Source organism: Tachysurus vachellii, chromosome 17, assembly GCF_030014155.1.
Source record: "Tachysurus vachellii isolate PV-2020 chromosome 17, HZAU_Pvac_v1, whole genome shotgun sequence".
Taxonomy (NCBI): Eukaryota; Metazoa; Chordata; class Actinopteri; order Siluriformes; family Bagridae; genus Tachysurus; species Tachysurus vachellii.
Genome location: NC_083476.1, coordinates 11,973,365 through 11,990,206, shown reverse-complemented (window position 1 = coordinate 11,990,206; position 16,842 = coordinate 11,973,365). Strand labels below are relative to the sequence as shown.

At 38.5% G+C, this 16,842-nt stretch overlaps 1 protein-coding gene across 1 annotated transcript in view; it reads left to right on the top strand.

Annotated features, from left to right (window-relative positions):
• rai14 (retinoic acid induced 14) overlaps positions 1-16,842 on the top strand; it is a 61,216-nt gene that overhangs the window by 18,542 nt on the left and 25,832 nt on the right. Inside the window, exons 3-5 of the mRNA XM_060890541.1 lie at positions 10,941-11,071; positions 13,538-13,626; positions 13,976-14,040. Coding sequence (XP_060746524.1) covers positions 10,941-11,071; positions 13,538-13,626; positions 13,976-14,040 — 285 coding nt within the window. The remainder of the gene's footprint in view (positions 1-10,940; positions 11,072-13,537; positions 13,627-13,975; positions 14,041-16,842) is intronic.

Below are 16,842 nucleotides of genomic sequence, written 5' to 3'. Positions count from 1 at the left end.
TTCTTGGAAAAGTTGTTCACAGACTTGATCCATATGGCCTTCATTTAGGAGTTTGTAACAAAAGACATTCAAATCTGCCTTGTGAACTTAGATGTATTTTGTTGGTGTAAAGCAGTTTTGCTTCTATATTGTAGATATTTTTAGATTTATTTATTTATTTATATATTTTTTTTTTCCAGATTCTACATAGCTGCATAGTATTTTTGACTATTCATAGGCATCTGTAACTGTAAATAGTCCAATCTGGCTGTACGGTAGTATGGTATGGTAGTTTACTGGGTATATAACTATATAATATTTAGTTGTACATTCTAAACTGAGTCATTTTTTACTGAGCTTCTGGTGAACAATAAATTGATGAAAAAATCCGTAGATTTTCTGGTGTGATGTCGAACCTGGACTGCTACTAAATCGGGCATGGAGAATTCAACATTTGGGACAGTTTGCCCAAAAATAAAGTGTGCACCCTCTATTCAGACAAATTTATTTCGAAATCATTTTCAGGAGCATTTCCACAATGATTGGCGTTCTTAAAAAAGAAACCCAATAATTGTACAATTGAGTTTGTGTAGTTTTGCATATAGAAGCTCAGAAATGTGAATAAGGACTTGAGAGAAAGCAACCCACATCAAGTCAATGAAGTAAAATAAGAAATTCCATTAGAGCAAAAGTAATGGAGGTTAATGAAACTAACAAGTAGAGTGCATTTATTTCCTTCTCCAGTTGTGTGTGTGCATGTTACATGGTGAATGTTCTCTGTCTGAGACTGAGCAAGATTTTTTCTGGTATGTGTTAACGCAGCAGTTTTACACCAAGCTTTTATTCTGGGAGCTCACGTGGCTTCTCCATAAAATTCAGACTGCTTTTGCAGTTAACTTCAAGACAAACGGCTGAGGTTTTTGGGTAATCTGGAGCGATTTTAACATCTGTCGTTTATCTGAACTGAGACTTTCTCCAGGCCTCCACTGCAGTTCTCCATGGTTCTTTTCTCTGTGGTTCTCAAGAGACATGTCTCTAGGTCTCAAACAGAGAGCTGAGAGGTAATGCAGGACGCTTGGCTTCTGCCTCTGGCTGTATTTTCATCATCATGCCACATGGCTCTAGCTCTACTAATGAGATTTAATGGAGATTTAACATACTTTCACCCTCAGGAACGGGTAACAATGTGGAAAGTTGAGAAGATGACCACATGTTAAATATCACACGGATTAGTGGCATGTTTTACAATAATGAAATGTTCTCTTTTTTAAAAGTCACACAAGAATTACTTCATACATAAATCTTTTTTTTTTTTTTTTTTACATTTAATTTTATTTGCTGGCATCTATAATCTTTACTCTTTACTGGGGAGTTTATAAGAAGTAGTTTCCTTTTGTCTTTTATTTTGACCTTTCTATCTAAAAATGTAAAAATATATTTATAAAAATTATTTATGAATTAATTCTCATATCAAAAGTAACTGAATATAAAGAGGGAGATATTTGAATATTGCAAAACAAGGCACTAATCCTTGTGATTTATTTAATGTAATCTTTCCGCCTTATTGTCATTTTCTCACTTCCTCCATTTCCTCCACTATAGGCTTAGTAATAATTTCATAGCAACACTTTTATTAATAGATAACTTTTACAAAGATATTTTACTTGCACCGGATTTCATTTTGTGTTATTTATAAGCAGTTACAGTACAAGGCTAGTATTGAGCTTTGTGGTTCTTACCAGTCTATTGAAATTTATTCGCTTATTAATCACAGACATGAGATTTAGAATGATACACACAGCTTTGTAATTATTTACTTAAGATGTGTGACGAAATAAGCTGCTTCCAACATGAAGCATTAAATAAATTCTTAATTTGTTCCCCAAGCAGAAAAACACTCATTGATCTCTTATAAAGCTTGTTTTTCTTTTCTTATTTTGATACACAGGCTTATTCATCTCACAGTTTCATAACAATAGTGAATCCTTCTCGGGGAGTTTGTCCTTGCCACTGACGTGACTGCCTTTTATAATTAAATTGGAATTGGGGGAAAAATTATCTAGCTAAATTACAAAGGGAAGCAATTGTAAGTCAAAAAAAAAAGGGGTTTGGATATGAATATTCACATGTAGTGAGCAGACTCGCTGGAAGATGTAACATTTACTTTTATTCTTCACCGCTAGCTTTTCCTGCCTCATTTCACATTGAGAGTTTGAAAGTCCAGCAGTTTGTATGAATGTTTTACCACCTGATTTTTTTTTTTTTTTTTTTTTTTTTTTTTACTAGCACTCAAGTGAAAGTGAGCATGAAGGAGACATAACCAGGTCAAAGCTTGGTCCCTTCTCGAGCCTTAGTGCTGGGAATACAAGTAGCTGCTGGTCTGAAAGCTGAGCAGTTCTTCGACTGGTTCACACGCTGCATCGGTGCTTCATGAGCGCTTGATCCACTTGGCTTTCATTCATGTGCAGAAATCTGAGCCTTCAGCACAAATGCTGTTTTTGTTAAAGGAATAGTTTCCCAGGTGATCAGACATGTCCAGCATCTGAATATTGCTACTTCTTGCTTTCCACTGCAGCCATGAGGCTAATGTTGCTAAAAATGTAAGAAGAGCACATGGGTGCCGATTTAGCATAATTGTGTGTGTGTGTGTGTGAGAATCCTCCCTCGGGGGCATCACCATATTTTGCTTTGTAAAGCTGTTTAGATTCACTATAACTATATTTCAGTAGTGACTTAAATTGCACACCAGTTAACATGCACAGATTGTGCTGAGGCTACTGTTGCGTATATATATTCTTTGGTGCAATAACTGAGCAATACATCTGTGTATCCTATTACAGCATTTAAGGACACGTCAGTTATAAAGTTTTGCACATTTGCATGTGTGTGGATGAGCTGCTGACTCAGCCGAAATCGCTTTGAAGTGGCACGTGGTGATTTGACTCTAAACTAGCTAAGTGGGATGGGGGAGTGATGTGCAATGCGTGACTCCAAGAGCTTTGTTTCGCAAAGCCTTGTTTTTGTTAAAAGAAACTGAAAATATCTGCATGGTGAAATTCCTTCAGGAGTGAGTTTGGAGTTCTACTATATTTTATGCAACTTATTATCAAAGTGCACAAAAAGCCAAAAAAAAAAAAAACATTTTTTGCTGATTTTGTTATGCAGATTGAGCTTGGAAGTTCAATGAGGGACAGTTAGTTTGAAGTTTCTGGAAAAGGACCTCCTGCCTTGCTGAGTAGGCACTGATTGCAGGTTGTGGGAGAAGACAAAGGGCTTGTTGAAGTAAGGGAGCGCTGTCCCAGATATCTGCAAACCCCAATTAATTCACACTGAAAGCATGTCTCAGACAAGATTTTCTTCCATTCTTACCCACTATTTAAATGCACACCAATATTTTTGTTTTGTTTTGTAGGATTCAGTACCTCTGAACTACATCTAGCCTTCACACATATTAAGTGTCTTCTTTCCAGACCTACCTGATCCATCCTGATGTTCTACCCCTGGTTGAAGTCTCATGGCCTGGTGGTGTACTCTGCTGGGGATAGATCTGCATGGACATCCCGTGACCCATGAGCCTGCTGTTTATAGAACCACTTGAGACTGTCACACCGTCTTTTAACTGCAATTGCGTCTGTCATTTTTGAGCTTTGGTCTTTATCAGGGAATATTAGAGGACTTTGGCCGGAGGGAGTTGGTTTTGAGTCAGTAACGAGTTCAGAAATGAATCTGGCCTGTTGATTCCTCATGAGCTCCTGGTTGACCTGACTACAGACTGTTGTAGAAATGTCATTATTTACATTTACATTATATACTGTCTGGTGTCACGCAAATGAGGATGGGTTCCCTTCTGAGTCTGATTTCCACCTCATATCTCAGGGAGTTTTTCCTTGCCACCATTGCCCCAGGGTTAAAATAGTAACTTCAGGGATAAATAGTAACTTCATTTTAAACTTTAAAATGTTTATTGTTTCTGTGCTTGTGTAAAGCTGCTTTGAGACAAGGTCCATTGTTAAAAGCGCTATACAAATGAATTGAATTGAATATTAATGCTCATGGTTTTGGAATGACATGTCCAAGCTCATACATGTTCTCCCCTTTGTAGTGCTTCATGGCGGAGCTCTTCTTGCTTCTAGAATTTTCCGATTCACAATAATTGCAGTTATATATTACTGAGGCAGACGTAACAAGGCAGAAATTTCACGTACCAGCTTGTAGCAAAGGTGGCATCTTATGACCATGCCAAATCTAAAGCCTCTTTATTCTACTGATAGTGTTGGTCTGTGGTGATTGACCTCTTAGTAAAAGTTGGCCTGAACACAATCCCAAACACTGGAAATACCTGAACTCTATCGTTACGATTGTAAACCTTTAGTCACAATAGTGCAATTATACATAAAGTGCTATGTTAATAACTCAAACTTGTTTTGTTTCCCCCCAAAAAAGTGGACCAGAGCATTTGTCTACTTTACTAAATACTACATTAATACACAGTTAATGGTTCTCTTTTATTATCTTTGATTTTTATGTTTATCTTTGTTCTCATAGTTTTTATAGGTTTAAACCCATGGTACTTGGTTTAAAAAAAATGTGTGGAGGTTATTGGGTTTTGTGTGCCGTTGTCTATCTGTGTGTGTGTGTGTGTGTGTGTGTGTTTTTGTCTGTTTCTTGTGTGTCTGTGGGTCTAAGTGTATGGATGTCTGTGTGTATTTGTGTGGGTCTGTCTGTGTCTGGCGATGTGTGTATCTGTAAATGTGTGCGTGTATGTTTTAGGGAACTGTTTCGTTCCTCAGACGATGTCTTTTAGGAAACACATTCTTTCCTTTTGTAAATGATATTTTACAATCTTGTAAAGTGTGTATGTAAGAGCGACACTTCTGGGTGTATAAAGACCTGTTCCTTAAATAATACAGTGTGGAGGAAGAATTGAATCAGATAACAGTTCAAGGTTTACATGAAGTGTTGGGTGGAGTTCACTGTTGTTCGCTGCTTCCCTCTTCCCTGATGGGCTTTTTACTCCTGCTGTCTTCCTGATGAGCTTTAAGTGCAGTTTCAGTTACAGAGCTATTTGATCACTTCTTGCTGATGGAGGCTTGGAGTAACTGTAAATGCACCAGGGTCGACGAATCCCAGTGTTTACATGAATATTGTTAGTTTTTAGCTTATCTCTCACCAGAAATGGGACATTTGAAGATAAGCGTACGGGTAAATATTTAGATTCGAAGTGGGATTGAGGAATGAATCTAGTTTCCTGTAAGAAGGGTGGGACTCGCTCGGTGTTACACAGCGATTCACTGGACGTTGTTTATTGTGTCGAATTGCGTATCTTCATTTTTTCTGAGCTAAATTACAAGTTACACAGTTAGACTCAGTCTGTGTGTTTGCCCGTTCTCTATCATCATAATTTCTTGATAATCAGACCCAAGTTTTGTTTTTTCTTGTCTGATCATAATTATATATTATATACATTATATATAATATATATGTATATATATTACATAAATATATGTCTATAGCAATATATAAAGAATAGGTAGACAACACGGACTACTATGTACACACACATACAGTATACGTATATATGTATATGTACATTTGAGAGAGAGAGGGAGAGATATGTGTGTGTACTGTATATGTGTGTGTGTGTGTGTGTGTGTATATATATAATATATATAATATAATATAAAATTAGTGATGTGGGTCGTCTCATAACCCACGGGTCGGGTAAAGAAATTGTCACTTTGCTGCGGGGCAGGCTGGGGCGGGCCAATAATTTCATAAAAGCAGGACCCGAGGGTTGGAACAAGAACCCGACCCGCACATCACTAATATATACACTCACCGGCCACTTTATTAGGTACACCTTACTTAATTTTGCCTTCAGAACTGCCTTAATCCTTCGTGGCATAGATTCAACAAGGTACTGGAAACATTCCTCAGAGATTTTGGTCCATATTGACATGATAGCATCATGCAGTCGCTGCAGATTTGTCGGCTGCACATCCATGATGCGAATCTCCCGTTCCACCACATCCCAAAGGTGCTCTATTGGACTGAGATCTGGTGAGTGTGGAGGCCATTTGAGTAAAGTGAACTCATTGTCATGTTCAAGAAACCAGTCTGAGATGATTCACGGTTTATGACATGGCGCGTTATCCTGCTGGAAGTAGCAATCAGAAGATGGGTACACTGTGGCCATAAAGGGATGGACATGGTCAGCAACAATACTCAGGTAGGCTGTGGTGTTGACATGATGCTCAATTGGTACTAATGGGCCCAAAGTGTGCCAAGAAAATATCCCCCACAGCATTACACCACCACCACCAGCCTGAACCGTTGATACAAGGCAGGATGGATCCATGCTTTCATGTTGTTGACGCCAAATTCTGACCCTCCCATCCGAATGTCGCAGCAGAAATTCGAGACTCATCAGACCAGGCAACATTTTTCCAATCTTCTATTGTCCAATTTTGGTGAGCTTGTGCGAATTGTAGCCTCAGTTTCCTGTTCTTAGCTGTCAGGAGTAGCACCCGGTGTGGTCTTCTGCTGCTGTAGCCCATCCGCCTCAAGGTTTGACGTGTTGTGTGTTCAGAGATGCTCTTCTGCATACCTCGGTTGTAACGAGTGGTTATTTGAGTTACCGTTGCCTTTCTATCAGCTCGAACCAGTCTGGCCATTCTCCTCTGACCTCTGGCATAAACAAGGCATTTGCGCCCACAGAACTGCTGCTCACTGGATAGTTTCTCTTTTTCGGACCATTCTCTGTAAAGCCTAGAGATGGTTGTGCATGAAAATCCCAGTAGATCAGCAGTTTCTGTTGTCTTGATCATGTCTACATGCCTAAATGCATTGAGTTGCTGCCATGTGATTGGCTGATTAGAAATTTGCGTTAACGAGCAGTTGGACGGGTGTACCTAATAAAGTGGCCGGTGTGTGTGTGTATGTGTGTATGTGTGTATGTATGTATGTATGTATGTATGTGTGTGTGTGTGTGTGTATATATGTGTATATATATATATATATATATATATATATATATATATATATATATATATATATATATATATATATATATACATATATATGTTGCTGACCATGTCCATCCCTTTATAGCCACAGTGTACCTATCTTCTGATAACACGCCATGTCATAAAGCGTGAATCATCTCAGACTGGTTTCTTGAACATGACAATGAGTTCACTGTACACAAATGGCCTCCACACTCACCAGATCTCAGTCAAATAGAGCACCTTTGGGATGTGGTGGAACGGGAGATTCGCATCATGGATGTGCAGCCGACAAATCTGCAGCAACTGCGTGATGCCATCATGTCAATATGGACCAAAATCGCTGAGGAATGTTTCCAGTACCTTGTTGAATCTATGCCACGAAGGATTAAGGCAGTTCTGAAGGCAAAAGGTGGTCCATCCCGGTACTAGTAAGGTGTACCTAATAAAGTGGCCGATGAGTGTATATAAAATGTCTGTGAATGACAAGGTATGAATAGATGCAAAATATGGTAATTTCATATGTAAATAATATGAGGTAGTGCAATGCGGTAGAGGGAGTGGAGTAACAGAGCAGTAGTGGTGTAGTGTATATAGAGTATTATTGCAGGTAGTTACGGGGTTATTGCATAAGTCCTAATTGGACATGCGATGCATTTAAGCATTTGACTGCCTGGGGTGAAGAAGCTATTTTTTAGTTTGTTTATTTTTGAAATGATTACTCTGTATCTTCTTCCAGTTGGTAGAAGGGAGAACGGATGATGTCCAGGGTGTGTGGGGTGCTTTAAGTCGCAGTTGGCCTTCTTTTGAAGTTGGCCACTCTAGAGTCAATGAGTATGGTCAGTGATGTACCTATGACACGCTCAGCTATTCTTACTGCCCGCTGCAGGACCTTCTTATTCTTATTAAAAGCCATGTTCACGCTGCATGTCCCAGGACTGGTGACTCCTTTGACTGTGTATCTGTGAATACGTCAATCCACGATGCTTGCATAGACGTCTATCTGCACATGTCACACGTAGAGCATATACACTTGAGGCCGGTGTCACATGAACCAACCAAAGTGGAAAAAGTACAGCCTCTTGGACAAAAAACAAAGGACAGCTGAAAAATCCTATGGGGCTTAAGAAAAAAAAAGAGAGGTTTCACCATCAATAATAAATCATTTATTTTCTTACTGAAAGCATTACTGTGTAGCTGTGTCGTCTTCCCTGGGAGTCTGTTAGAAGAAAGAAGACAGTAGTGCAGATACTTAAGAATTAATATGGCTGTAAAATAAAGCTACACTGCTAGAAAACTTTTTTCATTGCAAAAAATGCTTTTCTTTGTTTAACTTTTTTGTTCCGCATATTTCTGACGAACAAATGAAATATTTTTGATTACTTTTATGGCCCCAAGGTCCCCTTAGACATTTTTATTGCTTTGTTTAATTGTGTAGTGTGAAACCAAAGCAAATAACAAGTAACAGATTTTCTCTGATTCATCCTCTGCAAACAGACTCATAGGCGTGAAGGAAACTGAAGGAAACAAACTGAAGGGAAAAGATTGACGTGTTGTTGGTTTTGGTTCATGTTGTGACTAAGCCCTTTACTATAATTAGTGTAATTATGTTGCCGTATCGCAGGTAGAAAAGGAAAAATGCATCCTAATTTGGATTGGGTTTGTAAACCGTAATGACATTACGACTGCGCGACTGTGACACTCACAGCTCTGTAGGGCTTATTCGGAAATCAGCGGCCGTTCCGAATCACTTCACAGCAGCTAGCTGTCTTTCTCAAGCTCCCAGATCAGATGCGAGGTGAAAGAGGACGCAAAAAGGTCATAAGTGCAGGCTGCGTTACATTACACCTATTCCACACATGCCGGGATGTAGCAGAGCGAAAGGCTGAGCGATGTGGGGAATATAAATAGACAACTGGAATGGCATTGCGTCAAACACACTGTAGCCTTCAGTAACTAAGATTTTTCATTCTTTCTGTTTCAGCGTCTCACATTGTTCGGGTTCTAATCGAATTCGTATGTTGATACACACATACACGCGTTGCCAGAATATGTGGCATGAAGGTTTGAGGTTTTGGTTTCTGCAATTAGAGAAATTCTGTTGCAAAGATCAAAATTATCTTTGTTTATAGTGATTTAAATCCTTGCACAACTGGCCATACAACTGACATAATAAAAGTCTATTTCTTTCTTTCTTTTTTTACTTATGTTTACATTTACTTTATTTGTAAGGGTTGAAGTTACGTGAAACGGAATATAGCTTATATCCCACTGAGTCTATCATCATTTTGAATGTGAAACGATTTAGACTTTCTGCTGTACCGGCTGATCTGTGCTTCTGGATAACAGGTCAAAGTGAAGCTGTGTATAAAATAGAGTGGCAAGTTTTCCGTTAGCGAGCCGTCTCCTGTTGCATTCCATAAATAGTGAACAGAGACTGTCGTGTTTTGTCGGCTGACCCATACGGTTTACTTTCCTCTCACAGTCCAAAATAAAACACGGAGCCTTGTCAGCCAGTCATATAGAGACTCTCGGTTCCTGTTTTTTTGCATGCTGGGTCATCTGGTGTAAAAGCCTTTAATCTAAGTACAAAAAAAGACATTTGGAAACCTTTTGTGTGTTCGGGTCATCTGCAATCATTGTTTAATGCTCTTTACAGGAAAATGATTGGACCCTGGGTTGCTTTCACTTCTGCCCTTTTTTTTTTACTTCTATCTTCCTGTTTAATGGATTGTTATGACACTAAATCAGTCTTTTTTCACGCATTGTTTCACGGCCCTTCTTTCATGCTGGTTTGTCTTTTTTCCTGTTTGGTTCGTCCATTAAACAGACACTTAATTTCCGCTGTGCTGGTTTGTGACCTTGCAAAAAGCTTAAAAATAACTGGTATGTATAAGTTAACAAATATGAATACATTAGTGGGTGGAGATGAGCACTGGACAGTATGATCTCACTGTTGTAATAAATTGCATCATGGTGTGGTTTGAAAAATATTTTGCTAACGCAAACCTTTCATCAGATTTACAATTTTTGTTTATCAGAAACGTTGAAAAATGGTGATGCGCATCATGAGAGGACAGTAGTCGTGTTTTAATTTGAAACATTTGGCAGCGTTTGTATTTATAGATTTTTCAGAATTCACTTACGAGGGTTGCCTAAAGTTGTCTAGTAAAAACAATCCAATTTAAAAAAATAATAAATAAATAAACGAAAGAAAAGAACAAACTTTCTTGTTGTGCGGTATATGGCTGCCATGTGGAATTCGATCAGATGTGTGCTGGTTAAATTAGAGTGAACCTAAAATTTATCATGTGGTGCAACCAGAAATTGTCTAGCGTGACAATTATCTGTCTTATATTGACACTTACTGTCCTTTTGTTTTTTAATTCTTGATATAAATCGAAACAAATATTAATCAGAATTTGACTGGGAACTGATTTTTCTGTATTTGAGGATGTTGGAGCTTGATTATCTTGCTGGGACGAAATCAACGAAAATGAATTTTTTTTTTTTTTTTTTTTTTTACAGGAAACATGGGGACTAAATATTTGATGAAAAGCTGTGGCAATTTAACAAATAATTCAAGACCTGGTGATTCAAACGCTGCAAGGTGCAGCAGTTTGATGAAACGATATGCTTTGGAGTACGATTAAAATACAGCAAGATGATGCACATTCAGTTCATTTATTTTGTGCACAAAATTCTTCTGGTGAACGGCGCTGCATGTAGTCTGTGGTTAATCGAGTGTGAATAGATTGAAATAGCATCAATCATGTGCTGTAACTGCTGAAAAGACTCTGATGAACCATTTACAATTTTTTGGTAGCAGCTGGTGCAGGATGCATTGATAAATTTAAAAAAAAAAACACAACAGTAGAAAAGACTGAACCCCCCACCCCTATTCTTCAGGTCAGTTACTGTGACCGTTCTGAAACCCACTTGCTGTATGTGTTTCAGTCCAACGAGTGGAGCAAAAATGATGAGCGTCTCCTGAGTGCAGTGGAGCATGGGGAGACGGAGAAGGTCAGCTCGCTCCTGGCCAAGAAAGGAGCCAGTGCAACCAAAATGGATGGCGAGGGCAAGTCAGCGTGAGTACAGAGAGAACCACAGGCTTTTCCTATTGATCCAAATCTTTACTATGTTCCTAATTGACATTCTCTTGTGATACTGTGTCAGCGAAAGCACAGATCGGTATGTTTATTATAACGGATAATAATGTTGCCTGGATTCTTGGGTTTAATAGCGATTTAATATCAAATAAAACCGGAAACATTTAACGAAGGTTTTAACTTCTTCCAAGTCTTATGTTGCATCTCAACTGCAATGCCAGCAGACATGTTCAGACGTTATAACCTGCTTTTAATTCTTTATTTTACACCTTTCCATCATCTGGTGCGACCATCAGGAAAGTACCGTTTTGAGGCTTTTCTGTTAAAATAAAAAAAAAAACCAAAAGAACTTTCACCTTTTGAAGTACTTTCCTACAAGTAAATGGCTGCCAAATGAAAATCGATCAGGTTTGTGCTGTTTAAATTTGAGCAAATCAAAAATGTTTCATGTGGTGCGACCAGAAATCATTTGCCGTGACTAGTTTCTGTGATAGCTATATGTCTTTCTTTGACACTTTCTGACCTTTTTATTTTAAATTCCTGATTTATATAGAAAAAGACACCTATTAGAACTTAATCGGAAATCGATTTTTCTGTATTTGAGGATGAATGAAACGCTCAACAAAGATCAAGCTCGTTCAAGTCTCATGTCTCATGTCCATTGCACTGCCAGCAAACAGTCTGACACGTAATAATCTGCTTTTAATTCTTTATTTTACACCTTTCTATTGAAACCAGTTGCTCATCTTATAAGAATCCACAGACCTTTCTTCTTCAAATCACTTTTTGTATCTTAGACTAATCTCAAATTGCCCAAGGCCCAGTGTGTAGTGAGTCAGGAATAAATTCCCAATGGCTTTTACAGCACAGCTGATTTACATTTAGCCACGCCCACACAATTCCATATAAGGCAAAAAGCTTATTACAAATAATAATGGTAAATAAGCACATCATAAGAGCAGGTCTGTTTTAGTTAAGGAAGTTAGAATTATGTTGTCTACAATATGTGAGTGATAGAAGATTTAAACTTAAATAAAAAAAATGCACAAAGTATAGAAAAGGGAGTTTCATGGTAATGCATACTAATCCAAAAATGTTAATACCTTTTTTAATGTATTACATTTACGTATATAAATGTTAGTCTCCCACTACGTCTTCCTCCGTTTATACTACGCCACTACTTTAGTCCTAATTGAATGCCATGTCTTATTTGTCTTATTTGATTGATTTTGCCGGATAATCGGTACAAATGAGTGAGTGAGTGATTGATTTTGTTTGGATCGCTTTCTTTTAAATTATTAATATTAAACACTCGAGTAAATCTAATCTAATCTTGACAAGCAGACAGAATAAGCTGTTGGCTGTTTGTGCTGAGGACATCATTCTTCAGCTCATTGAGCCTGTGTCTATCCCGCACTTAATCAGCGACACTTCCATGGAGAAAAGACGCAGTAGATGGACCACTCCATGTCCACTGATTTGTTAAATGTGGTACACGTGAAAAATGTGAAGGATGAATATATTAAAGCCCAAATCACGAGTAAATAAATTCTTTCTTTTATCTTGATATGGCTGAGATATTTATTCACACACCAGATTCACATTGGCGAATATCCATTTTTCTGAACTTTGAAACATTTGATATTGCAAAAGCATTTGTATGTATAGCAGGCTAAATGTCTTAAATGTGATAGATAAATATATCTCAATGTTATTAGTCTGTTCTGGATACTATCAGGATACTATAATAATTTGAATCAGGATACTATAATAATTTGACTAGTTTTCTAAACATTTTCTCCACCAAAGGGATCATGTTGTGAGCGTGTGCGTGTTGAGGTCAGCGTGTGTGTGTTCAGGTCAGCGTGTGTGTGTCTGTGAGCGTGTGTGTGTCTGTGAGCGTGTGTGTTTCTGTGAGCGTGTGCGTGTCTTTGAGCGTGTGCGTGTCTTTGAGCGTGTGCGTGTCTTTGAGCGTGTGCGTGTCTTTGAGCGTGTGCGTGTCTTTGAGCGTGTGCGTGTCTTTGAGGGTGTGCGTGTCTTTGAGGGTGTGCGTGTCTTTGAGGGTGTGCGTGTCTTTGAGGGTGTGCGTGTCTTTGAGGGTGTGCGTGTCTTTGAGGGTGTGCGTGTTCAGGTGTGCGTGTTCAGGTGTGCGTGAGCGTGTTCGGGTGAGTGTGTGTTCAGGTGTGCGTGTGCGCGTTCGTGAGCGTGTGCGTGTTTGGGTGAGCCTGAGCGTGTTCTCGTGAGCGTGTGCGTGTTCGTGAGCGTGTTCGTGAGCGTGTTCGTGTGCTTGTTTGTGTGCGTGTGCTTGTTTGTGTTCGTGAGCGTTTTCGGGTGAGTGTGTGCATGTTTAAGCGTGTGCATGTTTAAGCGTGTGCGTGTTCAGGTGAGCGTGTGCATGTCCAGGTGAGCATGCGTGTGTGTTAATGTGTGTCTCCTCTCTTTCAGTCTGCACGTTGCAGCAACTCGGGGTCAGACAGAGTGTCTCGCCATCATCTTGTCCCATGGAGCTGATGTGTCTGTAGTCGACTCTTCAGGTTTGTCTACACTGCAGTGTGTTCATGCTACACTCTTACTTGTTTACATCTGAACATTAGATGCTGAAATTTACCTGATGATTTTCACTTAGTCGTTACATCTACAACTTCCATACTGTATACCATGTTTTACTTCTAAGTACTGTTTGCTATTAATTACATCGACTCACAGGAATGTGAAGTGTATAAACCATGCAATTCTTTTATATACCATATAATTACCATTGAATTGTGTCTTTTAAATAGAAATCACTGGCTAAATCCAAAAGATTATTACAAAACACTCTTGAATTGAGGTGTTTGGGGGCAACTCATCCCACCCCCCGCCCCCCTTCTCTGTTTGTTTCAGGTTTTAGTGCTTTACACCTTGCTGCCAAAAACAACCATCAGGAATGTGCCAAAAAACTCCTACAGGTACAGTAGCATCACAAATCTCTGCTTTTCTCTGCAACATCCATTGAAATGGTCTCGGTATACATGTTTATGCTCACGTATTAGTTCATGGTGTTAGTTTCAGACTTTTCCATTCCTGCTCCTGATGTAAATGCTCCATGCAGGCAGTGAAAGAATGTTATCATCACTCATGACCTAATGACCTGAATCATGCGGTTTCATGAGATCAGAGATGAATGTGACCAGACATGAATGTGTTGATGTGTATCTCTGAATCTGTGGAGTATAGTACAGTGTAAATCTCATGTTTTGCTGCTTTAAGAGTCTTGATACTGAGCAGAATAAAAAGAAAAAGGAGAGACAGTACTCAAGGTGAACAACACTTAAGTCAACACTCTTAAGGTCATTTCGCTTTGCGCTAATCCTAGAGTTCTTGTCATTCTAAAACTGAACATTTTTTATGCCTCATATCATGTGCTTTATACAGTCACAGAAACCCTGTGATTTGTGGAAAGAGTAGTTGAAAACATTTAAGTTCTGTTTTTTTTCTTCCCTTCGTGAATCTCAAGAGGCTTAAATCCAAGGAACCAAGGAGGTGGCATTTACACGGTGGCATTCATGATTTTCCTGCATGTTTGGGCACAATGTGCTGTGGAAATTCATTCTGCTCGATAAATAATGCACACATTGTTTCTGAATGGAGTTTTTGCAGGATTAATGTGTGCCAAGTTTTATAATGTGATCCTCTGAGAGTCATGTGCCATACAGCTGTTCATAGAACCATACAGTCGTTGTGAGAAGATACTAAAGTGCAAATGCTGCATGTTTATTTCATAGGGGATGTCACAATGCAGCTAGATTCTGCTCAGACGTTTAGGAAGTGATGAATTCAGTTCAATTAATGTTATTTGTATGGTACTTTTAACAATACACAAAGCAGCTTTACAGAAATCCCGAAGCAGATTAGATCTCTGAGCAAGCCAGAGCTCTGTGAAGGAAAAAAAACTCCCTGAGACAAAAGAGGAAGAAGCCGTGAGAGGAACCAGACTCAGAAGATAATTGTTACGATCCCAAATGGTGTTTAGGGTTATGGTTGGGAAGGTAACAATATGAAATGATTATAAAGTTAGATTTCTGGTGTGTATGTGCCAATCAACGACAAGGACAACAAATAGTGGGCAAAACCTGTCTCTATTATCATACAAGTGGTGGTAACAAAGGTGATAATATTTACGATATCTACAGAAACAAGATAACAAAAGACACAAAGGGGAAAAGAGACACAAGCGGTGCCAAAACAAAGAAATAAACAAAACAAAACCGCGCTAACTTGAACTTAACCGTCTAACCTGAACTACAAAGGAAAGTAATAAAACAAATCTTCAGCGTCTCACCTATACTTCCTATCCAAACAAAAGATAGAGGGTGGCACGCGCTCCTACCCTAGTGTGGGTACCCTACCCTATCCTACCCTAGTGTAATACAGAAAAGCTTACCTACGTGTTGCACAATGTATGTATGTCATGTGAAGTACTCACCTGTCCAGTTTTCCCCAATATAAACAAAGTCACATCCACAAAGCGAATAAACACAAGCATACAGATGCAGAACGAGTATCCATAACTCCTTTGGGTGACACTAGGTTTGTTTTAAAATCGTTGTGGTGTACAGGTATAGAAGCGTAATAATAAACACTGCACAGTGTTCTGAAAAGCTGTGCAGTTTAAGCAGACTCATGAGCTGAGCACAAGACCGTCTCGATGATTACCGCAGCAGCTCTTGGGTACGAATGTTCAGCATCCAGGTTAGATTATCTGGAAGTGAGACTTCCAGTGAAAGTAAATTGAAAGTGAAACTTAATTTGTGTGTCTTTATGGAGTTCTTGATGGAACATCTAAAAGAAAAAAAAAAAATACTTAATACACAGTGCTAGTGAGAACTTTAGTACATGTTGGTAGAAAAAGAAAGCAGTGTGAAGCAGCATTATAATTAAATTCAATTTAGTTTTATTTCTATATCACTTTTAACCTTGGCATTGTAACACAGATTCAGAGTAAAGAATGATGACAATTTAAAATTTTATATTTATCATGAATGAGTAAGCCAGAGTGTGACGATATGAGGAAGAAACATTGAGAGGAACTAGACTCAAAAACAGATGGAATAGAAGCCTTTATTTGTCACAGCACAGTGAAATTTCCTTAGATCCTCATTTAGGTGACCCGTGAGAGCGTGATCCTCTTCCTCTCTTTAACTATATATATTTAACTTCACTTTTGTAACTAGGAGCTTTTGAGCAACTTCTAAGTTTGAGCATGAGTGTAATTTCTAAATTCGTTATAGATTCAGCATAAATTCCTTCCTACCAAAGCCATCATATGTTCAATAATGGAGTAGAGAAGTAGAGCAGATTATAACGCTGCTTTAGAATTCATTGTTTTCTACCAAAAAGTCTGCTAAAGTCAACACCATGTACAAATATTTGTTGCATAGGCTTAACAGCTTTAACTTCCAAGGACGCCTGCACAATAAAGCACTCCATAGTTTCACAAAGATTTAGATTTCATTTGGTCTGTGATTTAAACCAGAATAAAGCATATTAATAAAGCATAATAAAGCAACCAATCCCAATCTGAAAAGCATAAAATGAAGAAAGACAGAATTGTGCTTGTCTTATACTGTATGTGTAAATATCTGCAGGCTATTTATTATTATTTCATGATCAGGGTGCACATTTCCAGCATATTTTTTCCAACACTGTTTCCATGCCTAGTTGGAATCTTGGGATTTTTTTCATTGTTTGGGTTGAACAGACGTTTGTGG